Raw genomic sequence first — 18,793 nt, 5'->3', positions numbered from 1 at the left:
CCGAGGTGGAGAAATTTAAATGTAAGGGCATAAGCCTTTTTAAATAAGGATGTAGGCTGTTCTTGACTTTATTATTATTATTATTGGTAATTTAAAGTAAAATCTTCTATTCTTGCAGAGTTTTAACAAAACTCAAAGCCTTTCCTAAATCCTGTTTTCTATTTCAGCAGAAAAAGAAAATGCTTTATTTTCTTTATGGACACACCTTGAATTTAGATAAAACAATGACATATACTAGGAAATCACACTTAATGAGAACTTGAGCAAATGGGTGTTATTTTATCTGCTATACATCTACTAAATAAGTGGATAACAGTTAAGCACAGTAAGTAAATGAGCACAGGTGAATCAGACCATGCTGCTATATTGTTTATCACCACATAGATGTATCTACAGTGGAAGGAAGGAAATAACAACATGGTTTTTTTACATTGCTGGATGCTGCTCTCAGTTTCCATTTGGGCTGCAGAAAAATGCATGTGTGTGATTTTATTTTATTTTTTTCAAATTAAGAAAACGCACCTGAAGTGCAGCATCTACTTCTGTTCCTCTTCCTTCCCCGTTTGTGTGTGCTGCTCCCCCGCGCTGTGCGCACCTCCGGGCCGCAGGGGGGCGACAGCAGCAAAGCGCCTTCAGACCGCGCCGGCAGAGGAGACACAGGTGTACGCTGCCGGCGCATGCGCAGAGCAACCAGCTCCCTCCGCTTCCTTCGCCCCTGTGCGCCTGCGCAGAGAACGCTGCTTCTCCGCGGAGGGCGCCTGGGCGTAGTGTCGGCCGGCTCCTCTGAAGCGAGTGGTCGTCCGTTCCTTTCCCTCGCCTCTTTGTCTGTGCAGCACTACCAGCCCCTTCGCCGCCAAGATGCCGCGGATTATGATAAAAGGCGGTGTGTGGCGGAACACCGAGGTAGGTCTCTCCTCGCTTTAATCCCGGGGGGGGGGGGGGGCTATCCTGCACTAGTACGCAGGCGCTGATGGAGGTGTCGTGGCGCGCATGCTCGGTGCGTTCGTATGTTGGAGTGTGTTGTAATAGCGTGGAGTTGTGGGAAAACCTGGGTCTCTCTGGGGTGTAGACGGGGGATTTAGATGGTTAGGCGTCTGCAGGCACATGACTCTGGTGGCTTGGCTCCTCGGCAGCCTGCCTTCCTGTTTGCCCCCGCTCGTCAGGTCCCTGTTGTTTTTCCTGAAGGCTGCGCGTTGGGGAGAACATGCAGCTCAGGCATGCCGTGTGTCGTGTCTCTTGCCCCTCTCCCCCGAGGAACCGTTCCCTCGCCAGCTGTAGGGGGTGCGTTGGTCGTGTTGTTCTTGGAGATGTCCCTTTTGCAGGCTGGAGTGTGTCTTGTACTGCACAGTTACGGTTCTTCGTCTCTATGGGTATGAGGCAAGACCCTGCCAGATGCGAAAATGAGGATGGGTGCATCCTCTTCATCTGCAGGCCGATGTGTGTTGTACACACAAATCTATGTGTTGTTCGCAAAGAAAAAGAAAAACCCACACACCCTTTGTCTCACCTTTGCCACCACGTGCTTTCAAAACTGCAGTTGGTCATGAAAAGGAAAATAATAACATGAGAAGTCAAGAATGTCAGCTTTATTAGATGCATGTTTAAAATAAAAGGTTTTTCCTGACACGAAGGTGCAGAACTCCCACTGTATACCCTGAACACTAGGCACGTACCTAGTTCCAAAAAGCAGTGAGAAAAATAATATATCACAGAATGGTTTGTGTTGGAAGGGACCTTAAATCTTATGCAGTTCTAACCCTCTGTCATAGGCAGGGACACCTTCCACTAGCCCACCTTGCTCAAAGCTCCATCTAGTCTAGCCTTTAATGATGTACTAACTGCGGTATGTGCTTTTAACCATGTGTGATGTTATCAACTATGTGCCAGGAGGCAGCTAAATTGGGGGTCAGCAGGGGACAGGAAGAACTGTTGTATGCTGACACCATTCTTATGGTCTTCCAAAATTGACTTACTTTTGTGACGGTTAACAGCTACAGCAGTGTGTTAAACACATCATTGTTTCAGTGCTTTTGTGTACCAGAGATGAAGTTGCTCTTTTTTGGTACTGTATTATATTTTTTTCTAATTAACATTTTGATTATACATACAAGACTAAAAATGTAGAAAGTGGAACCAGTTGATATCAGATAATTTGTAAAATGACTCATTTCTTGCAAAAAAGCCTGCTAATGTCATCAATATGGCTACTGTATGCTACATAACACCAAGTAAATTAAAAAAAACCCAACCCAAATCCAAGAGGATTTATTATTATTTTTTAATAGAAATTACATTAATTGCTTCCTGTAGCAGTTCAAGCCAGAGCTCATCATCATCTTACAGATAAAGCTGCTGTATGCTCTGAGAGATGTCTGTGCTGGGCCACAGTATCTACCCATGATGACTAGCATCTGCATGGTACAGCTGAACGGATTCTGAACACAGCTACAAGTACTTACTGGATGCAGAAGAGGAACATCTGTGCTTGACAAGGCTGCAGAATAGCTTTGATGCATTTAAAATACCACTTTCTGACCTGTGAGGAAACCAGAAATAATGAACCCATTTATCAGAGTGGCAGGAGGGGAGAGACTGGTAGATGGATTGACAGACAACTGATACAGCTTCTAGCTTTTGATCAAATCTCAATGCGCACTTTGATGTCTATGAACCATCTGGCTCCCAAGCTGAATCCACTACATTTTTACTTTTTCCCCCCCCTAAGTTTATAGGCTTTTGGATTAGAACTTCTGAATGTTACATTCTGAACATTCAAGTGATTTATTTTAAGATGTTTACATGTAAAAGAGAAACTTACTATCAAGTATTATTATCTTTTTAACAGTATATTTCATTAGTAGGTAAATATTCCATTTGCATTAAATACGCAATAAGGTTATGATTTTATGGTATTGTTTGAAAAAAGCCACCCAGAGGTAACTGTTAGTTCTGTATTTTTCTTTCCAAATGTTGTGTCATTGCCAGAGAAGCACTTCCCTACCTCTTTATTGCTGTCCTTCAGGGAAGACATACAGAACCTTTAAAAACTGAGCATTAGAGAGCATTGAAAGTCATTGTTTTGGAAGGTCTGGCCACAAGCATCATCATGTGTCTTTCTCATTTAATTTTTATTAATTTAATTAGCCTGTGAAATACAAATCCTCATTCATCTTGAGAATAAAATGTGAATAAGAACTGGGTCAGCCTGTTGGATGACAGCCACGGTGATCTTCTCTGCTTGAGCTCAGACTTTCTGTTTTGCAATTTCTTGTGATCTGTAACTTTTTATTATGTTTTTTAAGGATGAAATTTTGAAAGCAGCTGTGATGAAATATGGCAAAAACCAGTGGTCTCGTATTGCATCTTTATTGCATAGAAAATCAGCAAAGCAGTGCAAAGCCAGATGGTAAGTGAGAAGTGTCATGACTGAGAGTGAGAGATTTATAATTATTGGGAATTGAGAAATTTACCACAGATAAATTTATGTCCATGAAGCAACAATAGTTTTAAGTTTGTTTGATTTCTGCTCTTGTGGATATTTCAAATTCCTGTTGCTTGAAAGTAATTGAACAAAAGTAGCCAAGTGTTCTCTTTGCCAGTGACTGCAGTGTTAGCAAACCTAGTAAAGGATCACTGAAAATTGTGCACATGCTTTTTTCTCCCCTCTATTTGCAGATTTTTAATCAGAATCACCAAGGAAGTAAAATTGTAGGATATTAATCTCTCTTAAAGATAATTTCCTAATTTTTCTTAACAATAGTTTGGCTTGAGGATAAATTTTTAGATATTGCACCATGGAATTTAATTTCATATTAAAAAAACAGCAGCGTAAAACTAATTGAAACTGTTTGAGAATTAGACTTAATTTCTCGACTGTTGAACTGCGCATAGAATCACAGAATGGTTTGGGTTGGAAGAGACCTTAAAGGTCATCTTGATCCAACCCCTTGCCATGGGCAGGAACACCTTCTACTAAACCAGGTTGCTCCAAGTCCTATCCAACCTGGCCTTGAACACTGCTGGGGATGGAGCAGCTGCAGGTTCTGTGGGCAACATGTGCCAGTGTTTCACATATTTATTACAGTACTTGTATATAAAGGTAACAGTACTGGTACAGTTTGAAATTGGTCAGATGACTGTTAAAGGATCCAGACCAAACAAATCTACCACTTATGGAACCTTTAGTTGCTGCAGTTTTTACTTTTGTTTTCCTGGATTCTGTGACTCCTTACTTTGCTAGACTAGAGATGTAGGAAGAAAGAAGAGGCAATATGTGTATGAAAACTGATGAACAATACATTTTAAAGCTCGAATACATTTGTCATAAAAATACTCTGGAGTAACATCCTCTTGCACAGAAAAAGCTTCTATGAAGTTTGTATGACAAGATTTTGAGATTTCATTGGTAGTTTTTTGGGTGGACACTGTTCTGAATTAATTCTAGACAAATCAATGGATGGCTTGAATCTGTCATCCTGATTTTTATTCTCTTTTTAACAGGTATGAATGGCTAGACCCAAGCATCAAAAAGACAGAGTGGTCACGGGAAGAGGAGGAGAAACTCTTGCACCTGGCCAAGCTGATGCCAACCCAGTGGAGAACCATTGCCCCAATTATTGGGAGAACTGCTGCACAGTGTTTGGAGCACTATGAATTTCTGCTGTGAGTTACTGTTTTGCTGGAGGTGCATACCAAGCAAATCTGTCGTTTGTTGTAGCAGTGTGTCGTTCCCTTCTACCATGCTGCTGGTGGTTTCAAGCTGACAGTCCTTTTGTAAGCAAATCCTTAAGGACCATTTCTTTTCAGTCAGTGTGTCTAGCTTGAAAGAAGAAGCTTTTGGAACCCAGAGAACAGGCTTGAATAGAGATAGGTGTATATTTTCTTACTTCTGGTCCTTCTGGCTAGAGGAGTGTCAAGACTGATGTTTTTTATGGGCTTACATTTGAGGTTTATTTGGGTATTTTTTGACTGGTTGATCAGCATGTGTGGGTGTGTGACAGAAGAAAAAAAAGACAAACCACATGTTGAAATGGCTGAATGTGCATCTCTCATCTCTGTATGCTACAGAGGGTTTCTTTAGGCTGTGAGAAGAGAAGGAAAGTGCTCTTTTCGCTCATGATCTTGCTTAATTCTGGTGTGATTGGTTTAGTGTAATATATAATGGGAAACTTTTTTTTGTCACACTGCTTGAGGAGAGTTCTTTACTATTAGCTTTATCAATATTGTGTTTTATACAATATTTTACTGTAATGTAATACTAAGATGTCTTTCTGATTACAAATTATGTAACTGTACTATGTTCATGGTTTTTTTTCTGCAGTAGTTGTGTAACAAGCTTCATGTCTGGTAAATAGTACAAGATTACCCTTTTTTGATCAGTCTTTGGGGACCTAGTGGTTATTATGAGCCTGAGGGAAACAAAGAGCTGGTTGTCACATTCATAAAATGCATTTTTAGGGACAAAGCTGCTCAAAGAGACAATGAGGAAGAAACTGCTGATGATCCTCGGAAACTTAAACCTGGAGAAATTGATCCAAATCCAGAAACTAAACCAGCCAGGCCAGATCCTATTGACATGGATGAGGGTAAGATAAGAGTTTGTTTGCCATTTCTGACAGAAGTCTGATCTCCTTTTGTTGTTTGTTTTTACACAGCCTCCATACCCTGGGTTTCTCTTGTATTTTTTTTCCTCCACCCCCAGATCATTTTTTTCTTACAGGACTTGTCTTATTTCTGTATGTGGCCAGTCAGTTATACTTTTCCAGTTTCCTTTTCCTTGGTGTGTTTTCTGCTGTTGAAGTTGTTGTCATCACCTCTTAACCATGACTGACTGTTCTTTGCTTTGACAAATGCTCTGCTCGTTTACTCTTCTTATTTCTGTATCTTCATCTTTTCCTATCAGCTCATACCTTCCAGATGAATCCATGCAGAAGCACAGAAAGACTACATGCCTATTTTTTTCCTTGTGCATAGCAATGTTATAAAACTAAAAATTGAACATTGCTACAATTCCATGAATGGACTAACAGTGGTTTTCAGGAGTCACAGGGTCACATACACAGCAGTCTTGGATCTGGATGTAAATAAAATTGACAAGGTCTCTAACAACAGTCCTCTCAGATGAAGATGTAATTGAAATATAATTTCATTAGTGTGGTCAGTTTTCCTCTTTATGTAGACATTTTGATTTGCCGTAGATGTTGAATAATTTTCAACATTAAGCATTTTTTTCTTGAAGTCTTTATTTCATCTGGCCAATGATTCAGGAAATATATTGGGACAACTTGGAGAAAACTAGTTTATCAGTCATAGAATCATAGAATAGTTAGGGTTGGAAAGGACCTTAAGATCATCTAGTTCCAACCCCCCTGCCATGGGCAGGGACACCTCACACTGAACTGTGTCACCCAAGGCTCCGTCCAACCAGGCCTTGAACACCGCCGGGGATGGAGCATTCACAACTTCCTTGGGCAACCCAATCATTCAGAGTGCCTGTAAAAGCACTGATTCAGCTTTTAAAGATTGCTTTCTGATCTTAATGTCATTTTCTCCCTTACTCCCATCTTTAAGTGCAAATTCATAGCTGTATTTGTCTGTACTATTTTAGATGAACTTGAAATGCTGTCTGAAGCTAGAGCTCGTCTGGCTAATACACAGGGAAAGAAGGCCAAAAGGAAAGCAAGAGAGAAGCAGCTGGAGGAAGCTAGGTAAACTTATTCTTAGTTTTATATATTGGGACTGCTTTTGGTGTCTCTGGAGCATTTACAGTGCATAAAGTCAGTCACAGCCTTAAGCCATTGCAGAATCAGATATTTTTTGTTATTTGCGACAAGAGCTTCATTCTTGTGGAAATACGTGTAGCCCTATTTCAGCAGCAACCTATTGAAGTAGTACCAGGTCTTAGGATACAGGAGCCACCTATCGTATGCACTTTAAATCACATGGTGTTACTGTTTCTATAGACGGCTTGCTGCTCTCCAGAAAAGACGAGAACTTCGGGCTGCTGGAATCGAAATCCAGAAGAAAAGAAAAAAGAAGAGAGGTGTGGATTATAATGCAGAAATTCCATTTGAAAAGAAGCCTGCCCCTGGTTTTTATGACACGTCAGAGGAAAACTACCAATCTCTGGATGCAGATTTCAGAAAGCTACGTCAGCAAGACCTGGATGGAGAATTAAGATCGTAAGTGTGCATTATACTAAGGAAAAAACAGTATATTTGAAAAAAAACCCCCTTCGTGTATATATATGCGTGTGTGTGTGTGCTTATATGTGTACATACACAGATATGTTAGGTCCTGAAAATGCCTGAAGTCTAATATGGGCAGGAATTGTATTTTCTGTAGGACAGATACTAGTACAGGTGGCTTTTACCTTTTCAGTCTTCTTTACTTCTTAACTTTTTAAAAGGCCTAGTTGACCTTTTTTTTCCATGAGAATAAAGTTCCTCATGCATGTTCTTGCTCTTTAAATGGAAATCTTAGGATTTTTTTCGAGGTTCATTTTCTGTAAGCAGTAGCTTTGCAGTCCTTTCTTCAAGTAATGACATTAATAAGATTGCTTACAGGAGTAGATGTTGCTTGTAGTATTACTTCTGATGGAATCGTTCTTAAGTAGAATATCCTGAAGTGCTTATTTTCTCCCCCTCCACAAAAAAATGCAGTTGAGAAATAAGGTGCCCATCTTCATCGTGAACAGCATGTTACATGTTTAATTATACAATTGCATTTCCCGCTACTTCTGCCAACTGCTTTTTACTGAGAGAGTAGGTCCAGTACTACATATGATTTGGTTCGTTAGCTTGTGACAAGATCGATTCATTCTGTATGGGTCTTTGTTCAGAAGGTCTGGCAGGATCTTCAAACTGAAGCTGATTTCACTTTCATTGTGAAATCAGAACTGATTTCACAGGCTGACTTCACTGCTATTTGAAGAAAATACCATTTTTATTAAATATTGAAGAGAAACCGGTTCCCATATCCCACAGACGTTTGTCTTCACTTAGCTGCTGATTCTTGCTATCTGTGTTCTTGGATTGACATTTTTTTCTTGTTCCAGTGGTGCTGTTGACTGTAGCTGAAGCAACCACCTGTTGCCTAATTACTTCTACTACTACTACTAGAACCTGCATTGTAGGTTCTGCTGCGAGATCTGTAGACCATATTTAATCACTTAGCTTCTGCTCCACAAGGTGGTTCACTCTTCCTGCAACATGTTTTATTTCAGCATATCCAACTTTTGATAGTTAACATGCAGCATTTTTGATAACATACAGCATTTTTGCTCATTGCTTGTTTGATTTACTTTGTAGCTGTTCTGAATGTTCTAAAATGATTCTGTTATCTGTAATGACAGTGAAAGGGAAGGAAGAGAGCGCAAAAAAGACAAACAACATATGAAACGGAAAAAGGAGTCAGACTTGCCTTCAGCTATTCTACAGACCAGTGGAGTGTCAGAATTTACCAAAAAAAGAAGTAAGCTGGTGCTTCCAGCTCCTCAGGTAAGCTGTTCATTGATCAATAAATGACTTAAAAAACCAATGCCAGTCAATGAGTTTGTTTTTATCAAGTGGATCTCGTGGTTATATTTTATTTTACTATGGCTTGGGATTTTCTCTTTTAAAGATATCTGATACAGAACTTGAAGAAGTCGTGAAAGTAGGCCAGGCGAGTGAGATTGCACGCCAAACTGCTGAGGAATCTGGGATTACAAATTCAGCTTCCAGCACTCTTCTGTCTGAATACAGCGTGACCAACAACAACATAGCACTGAGGACTCCCAGAACTCCTGCAGCACAAGACAGGATCCTGCAGGTAGAGTATAAATGTATAAAATCAGAATCATAGAATTACAGAATGGTTTGGGTTGGAAGAGACCTTAAAGACCATCTAATTCAACCCCCTCCCGTGGGCAGGGACACCTTCCACCAGACTGTGTTGCTCAAAGCCCCATCCAACCTGCTCTTCAACATTGCCACGAATGGGGCAGCCTGTTCCAGCGCCTCACAGTAAAGAACTTCTTCCTAACATCTAACTTAAATTTACTCTATGGTCTTTTATTTTTAGTGAAGTGGTAACTGAAGTAACTGAAGGTGTAAGTACTATAGAAACAGTCCTTAGGTTGTGTGTGGTACTGGGGTTTGAACTGATATGTGATCTCCAGGGCACAGTAAAAAGCACAGAAGCAGATCCACTTCTATCTGTTAAATACTGTGATCCTTTTTTTTTTTTTTTTTTTTTTTTTGTATTTCATCTTCTAGCATTAACCATTCTCCTGGTGTTTTTGATAATTTCCTCTAGTATTGGGTTCCTCTCAGCATTGGAGAGATGTATGTAATGTTGATGTCCTTAAAACAGTCTTTTATGTTGCTCCTAATTATGTTTTGCCGTTCAGTTAACAAGAAGTAATTAACTGCAACAATACAGGAATAGTTCCCTGGCACTTTATTGGCTTAAAACCACTGAAGACAAAGGTTGTCAAAAACCTGCCAGTTATATTTGTGTTATACTGATTGCGTGTCTGGGTTCTTTCAAAACCTGGTAGTGTTGGGTAATGTTTTGCTGAGTGCGGGGAAATGGCTGAATAAAATCGATGTTGCTAGTGTGCAAAACAAACAAAACTCCACCCCAAAAAACCCAGCCTGAAACAAAGATCCCCAACCTGTATTGATAATTAGCTATATTTTAACAGTTTCATGATAGTAGAAAAGAGAGTTCCTGCCTATACAGATCATGACCTAAGTCTCCATGCAGTGTTTGCAGGATGGGTCCTGTTAACCTTCAGATGGAGTAATCTGACATCATGTATGTTGCAGTATTATGTATATACACAGGTCAGCAGTTGCAGCAGTAGTCTTCTGTGAAGATAATGGCTATATGCAGTAGTTTCATTATGTCAGCTCATGTTCAGTGACCTGATTCTTCGCTGTAGAAGGAAAAAGACAAAATAGGGGGATATTCCTAAAAAGCCCAACTGAGTCATGGACCAAAACTCTGGATTGTGACCCTCTCTGTTGGAACATTCGCTTTGAAGCACAGCTTGGATAAACTTCATTGTTGTTGCATTTCAGAGTGCAAGTGTGCTGCTGTGTCTGAAATTGGGATCATTAGGATGACTTGAGTATTCACTCAGTAATAAATTTTGCAAACTTATGGAGTCTGGCAAACTGAAGGAAGCTGAAACATAAGTAACCCACTCATTTTTGCAACTCCAATTGATAACATATTCTGCTGGAAATAAAGTCTAAAATCCCTTTCAGTGGAACAGTCGGGTTTGTAAATACCAGTGTATGGGTGTTAAGAAGTGTTAAATGTTTCCCACAAACTCACTCATATTTAAATAATTCTTCAGCTGTTGTTACTGCTAGTGAATCTGTTATACAGAGTAGAGTGTGACAATGAAAAGTCTTAGTGATGTACTGCATGTATCGTCTGTTTTACAGGAAGCTCAGAATCTGATGGCTCTCACAAATGTGGATACCCCCTTGAAAGGAGGACTTAACACTCCCTTGCATGAAAGCGACTTTTCAGGGGTAACACCACAGAAACAGGTTATCCAGACTCCAAATACTGTGCTTTCCACGCCCTTCAGGTAAAGCAGACTCCTTTTCTAATGGGTGCTGGGATGGGCGCATATCTATTGGAGATGGGTGGGCAGAGTGGATTTCAATGTGTGAAATAATAGGTCATGATCAGTGCTTTGAAACAAGTTTTAACTCACTTTTTAATTTCAGGCCCTTGTTGTGCACCTGTCTCCTTCTCTGTGTCTTTTGCAAGCTCTGCCACATCATTGGCTATATTTGTACAGTGTGTAGCTCACTAGAGTTTTTGTCCAAAAATGAGGCCGCCTGTGCTCTGTAGCAATATAAATTATACTGGAGTAAAACAGGGGTATAAATAGTAAGATAGAGTGTCAGTCTGTATGTGGATCCTAACCTTTCCAAAGTATTACCTCTGAGTCAAAAGTGTAGGAGGTCCCTTAGCCAAACCCACATTGAATTTTTTTAAAGCTGAAGTAAATATTTTAAAAGCCATATATGTAAGAAATATTTTATTTTGGATATTGCCAATCTAAATAGCATGGAATTGCTGGTTTAACTATTGCAGTGTGTCCTGAATAAGTATATATCCAACAAATGCCGAATACTGTACAACTACTACCAAATACTACACTTGGTACGTTTTGTCTGTCAATTTTTTTCAACTTAAATTGTAATTTTACTTGTATCATGCTAGTAGGAAAAGTGGAGAAAGGAATAAAAAAGGCCTTTATGGCAGCTTTTCAAAAGAAGCTTTATTTTGGTGTTTGAAACCCGTGTGCAAAAGCCCTGCTCTCTTAATTGGATCTACATAAGCAAATACCTTTCTGGAGATCTATTAACATCAGTTCAGTGCAGAATGAATGTAGAGTTTGGCCTGGAGTGATCTGGCTGTTCATTTGAGTGATTTTATATTCAAAAATGTGAAGGCATTCCAATTTTGTTTGGGTGTTGGGGTTTTTTGTTTGTGGTGGGTTTTTTAGCTTCTGAAGTTCAGATTTGTACATGTAAATATGGTACCTATGTATCAACTTAGCTTGCTTGCAGAAATGCTTTATCAGCTTGAATATCCAAGACTGAACAGAAAGAACAAAATAAATTCATAAAGTGGTAAAAAAATAAGTAACGGGAAGCCATAACTTTTTAAGGAGGCAGAGTAGTGAAGCAGAGCCATCTGCAATATTTAAGTACACCTTTTTCTCCTCTGGTCATATGAAATTTGTAATGTTTTGATGCAAGGTTTTTATGGAAGTTGTTGCCTTGTATTAAGTGTTTTGTTTTGGTTGTTGTGGGTTGGTGTATTTTTTCCACATCCTAATTACACAAATTTTCTTAAAAGCTATGAGTTTGAAAATTGTAATAGGGTTTTAAACACTATATGGAACTGAGACAGCTAGGAAAAAATAACCCACTTACTTGGAAATTGTTTCTTCTGGAAAGTCAGCGTAAAACCTTTTCTGCTAGTATAATCAACAAAATAAATATATCGTAGAATCGTAGGATGGTTTTGGTTGGAAGAGACCCTGAGATCATCTAGTTCCAGTCCTCTTGCCATGGGCAGGGACAACTTCCACTAGACCAGGTTGCTCCAAGCCCCATCCAGCCTGGCCTTGAACACTTCAAGGGATGGGGCGCCCACAGCTTCTCAGGGCAGCTTGGGCCACTGTCCCACCGCCTTGCGGTAAATCTCAGTGTATTCTAAGAAACATTCATTTTGCTGGGTTTTTGTGGGTGTCATCCTGCAAACTCTATTGCTTGTACTTGTTATCCTAAATGAGAGTTCATTAAAAAATCTGTGAACACTGTCAAGCAAGAGGATGGTATCACATGCCTCTCAAAGACATACCCAGTAGATAAGGTGCTGTTGTATCCTTTAGGAGAGGACCAGTAGTGTGTGTCAGGCCAGTTGTGTTTGTCCACCATTATGGTATCTTCCTTGCACTACAGAATTACAATATCTAGTGGTGGAAATTATGTATTAAATCATCTGGTCCAGCTGTCTCTGCCAGCATGATTCTCTGCAGTACACATACTTGTCATTACTGTCTGAAAATAATCACATAAGCACAGGTGAGTACCACAATGTAGGCTTTTTTCTAAAAGTTTTCCCCATCCTGAACTTACTTTCTTTGAGACAGCTAATAATATCTTATCAGTTTATTGTTACTACCGTCATCATCACTATGTGAAACCTCATTATAAGTTGGCAACAGAAAACTTGTTACTATATCCAAGACCATGTCTGCAAGATTTTTGTATAGTAGGTTATTGGGATAGAGAACAAAATTCTTCCCAGTCTAGAAGAAAAGCAGCTGAGGCCCACAAAATCTAAGGCTTAATCTAACTTGCCTAAACTTAGGTTCTTGAAAGTAATTATTGTAATGTAATTACTTCTTGAATAATCAGTGAAAGCAGAGAGGCACCTTCAAAGTGATTAATTGAATTGTAAGTTGGGACAGCTGCTAGGCCAGATGAATTCAGAGTGAATGACTTGCCACAGGTGGTAAGGAAATCAGAGCTTACAATCAAATCCTGGTTACTGTATCCCAAAATAGTGCCTGGTGACTGGATAATTTCTTTCAAATGTAGCAGTGGGAGTTTGTGTTGATGTAGTTCCTGAAATGTCTCTTCACGTAATGATGTGTCTAGATTTCAGACTGACAAGTCCTTGGTCACGCCTTGACAGGTTTAAACAATTTATTTTTTTTGATTCTTCTAATTGCGTGTTATAGTTTTACTACCTCCCAATCCAAGAAAAAAATATAGATTGAATTTATTAATGGTATTTACGTAACTTTATCCAGCAGTCAGACTTCGGTAAGTAGAGCTCTTTAGGGAAAAAATAAATATCTGTATCTGCATTTCCTCTAGGACACCTCATGGACAAGAAGGCTTAACTCCTCGTGGAGGACTGACTCCTAAACCTGTGCTTGGTACAACTCCTGGTAGAACGCCACTACGTGATAAATTGAACATCAACCCGGAAGAAGGAATGGCAGATTACAGTGACCCATCTTATGCAAAACAAATGGTAAGAAGCACTTAAGAAGGGAAAAAGCAAGTGTTATTTCTACCACTTGTCTGAAGGTCTGTACTCATCACCTGATAAAATCAAATCTCTATTTGAAAGAACAGAAATCTTGCCACTTAGAATAGATTTCAGTGTGCTCAGTAAAAGCACGCTCAAGCTGTTTGTCAAGGAAGACATGCTTAAGTTTCAGTCCTACTTGTATCTTTGAAGCTGAGCAGGAAATACGTCTCAAGCAAAGATTCATTTTTCGTGCTATTCCACACAGCCCTCAAATCCCTCATCATCTTGGCTTCCCAGTTTACCTACAAGACCTTTTCATCAGTCTGTCGTGTTGACAACATTGAGCTAAAAGAGTTTAATTTTTGCCATTAGGAGCACTTGGTTTTGAGATGTCCAGTAATCCGAGTCCCGTCCAGATTCTTTCATCACCTTTTCAACAGATGTTTCCATTCTTGGAGAGTCAGCCAGATGTACCCTGCCAATTAGGCATGGTATAAAATGGCATATACCTAATAGGTAGCACCTTTGGAACTCCTTTTATGTGGCTGATTCTGCAGCCTTAACTGTGGCTTTGGATATCTCCCACCAGAGCTATTGACATTTTTCTTTTTGGGCTAGCTAAGGATATCCACTTCAAGTGTTTGGCACATTCTGCTCACGAAAACAGCTCTTCAAGTTTAGAATTTCAGATTTCCTCCTAGCTTGCAGGACAAGGATTATTTGTTGTCTGTTTACTTACTTTGGTTCTGTCTTAGCCTTTTTATAGTAAAAAGGCTTTTTGCTGCTAGAAGGAAAACTGAGGCTTCAGTTTCCTGATGGACTCCACTGGTTCCCAGATCTGGTATTGTGGCAGAGTACGAAAATGAGGCAAACATTCCCCAGATTTGTGAGCAACTGCAAGGAAGAAAGTTCCCATTAGGCTTGCAGATACCTCTGTGTCCATCATCACATTTCCACATATTTTCAGTTTCTTGGAAAGTATTTATGTGAGTCTCTGCTGTTGTACTGAAGCTACTGTGAGGCAAAGATGCTGTGCTGTTGTTTTACTTGAGTGTATTTCAGCCTGTTTGAAGATTTCATTAGCTATCTTTAAGAAATCTGTCTAATGTTTTTTTTAGTATCAGAGAGTTTCTGTGATGAAAAGTGCATGAACTCTGGTATGGTAACCTGTCGCTAGGCTGGATTAGCAACATGCCTCTTGTCAGACTTAGAGATCTTGTTCCTGTTGACTTTGTAGCAGTCAAAGATAGCTGGATTATATCAGCGGTGTATTGCTCATGTCTATTAATGGAAATGAATGGAATGCTGCTGAATTGCACCTTAATGCATGAATTCAGAAGCATTATATCTTACTGTTTATTTCAACAGGAGAGAGAGTCTCGTGAACACCTGCGCCTTGGACTCATGGCCCTTCCTGCTCCAAAGAATGACTTTGAGATTGTTTTACCTGAAAATGCAGAAAAAGAACTTGAGGAACATGAAGTAGATGAAACCTTTGTAGAAGATACTGCTGATATAGATGCCCGCAAGCAGGTGGGTGTATGTGAGGCAGATAGTGCCTTCGGTTTATAATAAAATGTTTCTTGTATGGTTCCCATAGTTTCATACCTGTTCAGTGAAAGTGGTACAGCTTCTACAAAGTAAAATGTACCTGTTTTCTCTGCTGACATCAGTGTACACACACACATAGGCTAAATCAGTTTTCTCTCTGACTCTTTTTCTTAATCTGTTAATGTTATGTATCACATTTCATTTGTCATTTTCTACAATGAAGTCATGAGTGTGTATGCCCCAAGTCCTGCATTTGTCCCCCAAAAGATAAAAGTATAATTAAAAGCATTTCTCTGCAGAGGCACACGCTTCACTGTAAGCACATGAGAATTATACTATTGTACCTTTTCTCTTCTTTTTCAGTTTCATATTATTCTCTCAAGTTAAAAGTTACTGGTTGTGAAGTGTAAGATCGGTACATACAAATTCAGCAGACTGGTAGCACACAGATACAAATCTTCCAGGCAGTGAGTTGGTTCCTTTTGTATGACTTGCACCAAAGGATTACCAGACAGCTGAGCCGTGAATGAGTCCCTTTTGTTTTGTTTCAGAATCAAGGAAGGCTTGATAAAGTGCTGCCTGAAATTCTGCAGGTTAAATAGCTGCACTGACATGTAATTAGAGACACCTTAAATTTTTATGTTTATAAGAACAATGTCTTTTCCATTTATTGCTTATCCTGACTTTTGTGATACAAATCTAGTTTTGTTATATACCTTCAAATAAATTCAAATAAATGGCTATTTTTGAGTTCAGAGGGGGTTTTGCCAATCAATGTGCTTGACAAGTTAACAAAATATTAAAAAAAAAAAGTCCTATGCTTTGATATCTGCTAAGCATTTCCCAGAGTTTGGTTTCTAGCTTGTCCCGTTTGGGGAAGATCACATTATGTGCATGTATATGCATGTCTTGTGCATACATACCTTAATAAAAAGTTTGAATAAATATGGATAATTTATGTATGTAGAATAGAGAAAAGAATTTGAGTTGTAATATCATGCAAGAGAACAGCATCCTGCCCTTCAAATGAAGGTGTGACATGGCTGGAATTAAAACATGGAGGATCTTTGTTATTTTTCCTGAAGATTTAGGTGGCACTGCCTTTTCATGTTAATTATTGACTGAAAATTGAATATAAGGAGAAATCTTGTGTTTTTACACTTTCACGAGTATTGCTTTAGTGAGTAGTTACTCCAAGTCATCGAAGAGAACAAACACAATCCTGGCTGCAAATTTAACAGTCTGTCTTTTCCTGGTGGATTTTGTGTCTGGAGAGTTCAAGCAGCTGTCAAACCTGATGGTGGAGAAATTTGTTAAGGAATGAAGTCTGCTGGGCTTGAGAATGAAGTAGAATGTGATGGCTGGAAATTACTTTTTAGGATATCTCTCCTCTTAGTCTGCTATGCTCTTCCTGTTTAGAGGCAGTAAATTACAATGTCATCACATTATTTGGCTCTGGCTTTGTAACATGAAGCCTTTAAGGAATCTTTGCTGTGGTAATTAATTAGTTTTTATATCACACACATTTCTAGGAAGCATCTGATTGTATTCCAGTAGCTGGATTAACATTTAGCTTGTTTGTCTAGGCTCTCCGAGAGGCAGAACGTGCAAAAGAACTGAAAAGAATGCACAAAGCTGTTCAGAAGAATCTACCGCGGCCTTCTGAAGTAAGTGGAAACAAAATTTACTTATAAGGAGAAAAAAATACAGAGGTTTTAACCATTATAGGAGGAAATAGATCATGAGAAAATGAAATCTCTATTTGATTATGCTGATTTCAGCATTACGGGAAACTTTCGCAGCAGAATTGTCTGAGGTACTTCATATGCACAAATGAAACCACAGTTGGGTGTTCGAGTTGCTGTATGTGTGTCACACTGCAAGGGGTTTTGGCACCTCTTCTGCATGGATTAGCTCGTATATAAAATTTGTATTCAGGTGGAGGTGTATGAATTTAATGTGATCTTTGGTGTATATGATATTTGTGAACTTTTTTTATTCCTGGGCAGGTTAATGAAACAATACTAAGACCCTTAAATGTGGAACCACCTCTAACAGACTTGCAGAAAAGTGAAGAGCTAATAAAGAAAGAGATGATTACTATGCTTCATTTTGATCTTTTACACCACCCATTTGGAGAACAGCCTAGTGGTAAGAAGGGGAAAGGCCCAGGATTTGGAAGCAACAATGCAGAACATATGGCGTACTTGGAACAAAATCCTTATGAGAAGTTCTCCAAAGAGGACCTCAAGAAGGTGAGAATTGTATGGCCTAATTACCAGTGACCTAATGTCTCCTTATGTCATGGTCCTGTAATCTTGCAAAAAGAGGTGAGCCTGCACAGAATTTAAGTTGGAGATCTCCAGAGTATTGTATGAAGAGCTGTAAGGATAATTTAAGTGCACATTCTCTTTTCTGTGATCTTCTGTTAAAGGCACTTAACAGAGTGATGAGGATGCTGTATTTGTCCAGAGACATTGTCTTTTTGATATGATTTTGATTGTGTTGTGTGATTGCTTATCATTTTAAGTAGAGGTAGGAGCTATTATGCTGCAACAGTTAACCAATTTACTTTACTATTCCTGGAAATTATTAAAACCATTATTAATAATTACTAAATCATTGAGACTTAACTAGGTGTGAAGCCCACCTTCTGCTGCCTGTGTAGTTTGTTAATCCAGAATTCCTAAGCATTTTTTTTCAGTGCAAACTAAATATGGCAGTGATAGCCAGTTTATAACTTGAAGCAGCAAAACCAGTTGTTTAATTGTGCTTGTCAAGCTTGATCCAACAGATCTGTGCTAGGCTGGGCACAGAGCCTGCTCGGCTACGGCAACTGATCTTAGAGCATACCTGGTTAAAAAGCGCTGAATATGCGGAATAGGTTTTTGCTGAATGAAATGAGTAGACTGTCTGGGCACTCAGTCTGTTTAGCATTGTAATGCTGAGTTAAATAGCAGTCATGTACCAAGGGTTCTGGTTTGGGTTGTTCACTTATTTAAGCAGCTACAGATGTTGCCTTTTGTTGCCAAGTGACAGATGAACAGTTCAGACAGGGTGCTGTGCTTAGCTCTTTCAAGGAGTTTTCACCTGTGAAGTTGTGCCAGTAACCTTTGACCATATGCTTACAGGAATAAAAATGAAAAGGACAAAATCATGTGCCACCAAGTCATCTACTTCATGCAGACTCTTGCTATCCGAGACTTGGGTTCTGACAATAGCTGTGGTACCCCTACACCTAAATCCCATAGTAGTGTAAAAATATACAAGCAGATTTTAAGTCTGACCATATCAGACCGAGGAGTCAAGAGCCTAAAATGAGAAACACTGAACAGTATGTGCTTTCAGTTTGCTGTTAAATGAAAACTTATACTTGAAGATTTCTGAGCAGGAGAAGTTAAAGATGGAAAGTACAGTCAGATCATGAATTTCACTATCCTGCCAGTGTCAAATTGTTCCCTTAGGAACATTCTCTGAGTGTTTTCTCTGCTTGTTTTGAAGTGCAGTGAGAGTTGGGTTTTCTGTCACTTCCCTTGAAGACTATTACACAGTCCAGTAGTTTTCGTATGGAAACTTTCTTCAGAATCTCTGCCTGATGGGCAGAAGTTTTTTGCATCCTTGCTCCTGCTTGCTCTCTTAACTTTCAGCATGATATTTCCTCTTTGTCTAAAATCAA

At 39.3% G+C, this 18,793-nt stretch overlaps 1 protein-coding gene across 1 annotated transcript in view; it reads left to right on the top strand.

Annotated features, from left to right (window-relative positions):
• Positions 1-52: 52 nt before the first annotated feature.
• CDC5L (cell division cycle 5 like) overlaps positions 53-18,793 on the top strand; it is a 33,323-nt gene continuing 14,582 nt past the window's right edge. Inside the window, exons 1-13 of the mRNA XM_080615765.1 lie at positions 53-903; positions 3,303-3,406; positions 4,501-4,662; positions 5,458-5,585; positions 6,608-6,707; positions 6,963-7,181; positions 8,354-8,498; positions 8,623-8,811; positions 10,440-10,588; positions 13,407-13,566; positions 14,935-15,099; positions 16,704-16,784; positions 17,127-17,372. Of these exons, the coding sequence (XP_080471891.1) occupies positions 859-903; positions 3,303-3,406; positions 4,501-4,662; positions 5,458-5,585; positions 6,608-6,707; positions 6,963-7,181; positions 8,354-8,498; positions 8,623-8,811; positions 10,440-10,588; positions 13,407-13,566; positions 14,935-15,099; positions 16,704-16,784; positions 17,127-17,372 (1,893 nt within the window). The 5' untranslated portion in view covers positions 53-858. The remainder of the gene's footprint in view (positions 904-3,302; positions 3,407-4,500; positions 4,663-5,457; positions 5,586-6,607; positions 6,708-6,962; positions 7,182-8,353; positions 8,499-8,622; positions 8,812-10,439; positions 10,589-13,406; positions 13,567-14,934; positions 15,100-16,703; positions 16,785-17,126; positions 17,373-18,793) is intronic.

This window comes from Psittacula echo (genome assembly GCF_963264785.1).
Source record: "Psittacula echo genome assembly, chromosome: 4".
NCBI classification, from domain to species: domain Eukaryota; kingdom Metazoa; phylum Chordata; class Aves; order Psittaciformes; family Psittacidae; genus Psittacula; species Psittacula echo.
The sequence above is the reverse complement of the archived record's forward strand: the minus strand, read 5'-3'. Positions and strand labels throughout refer to the sequence as shown.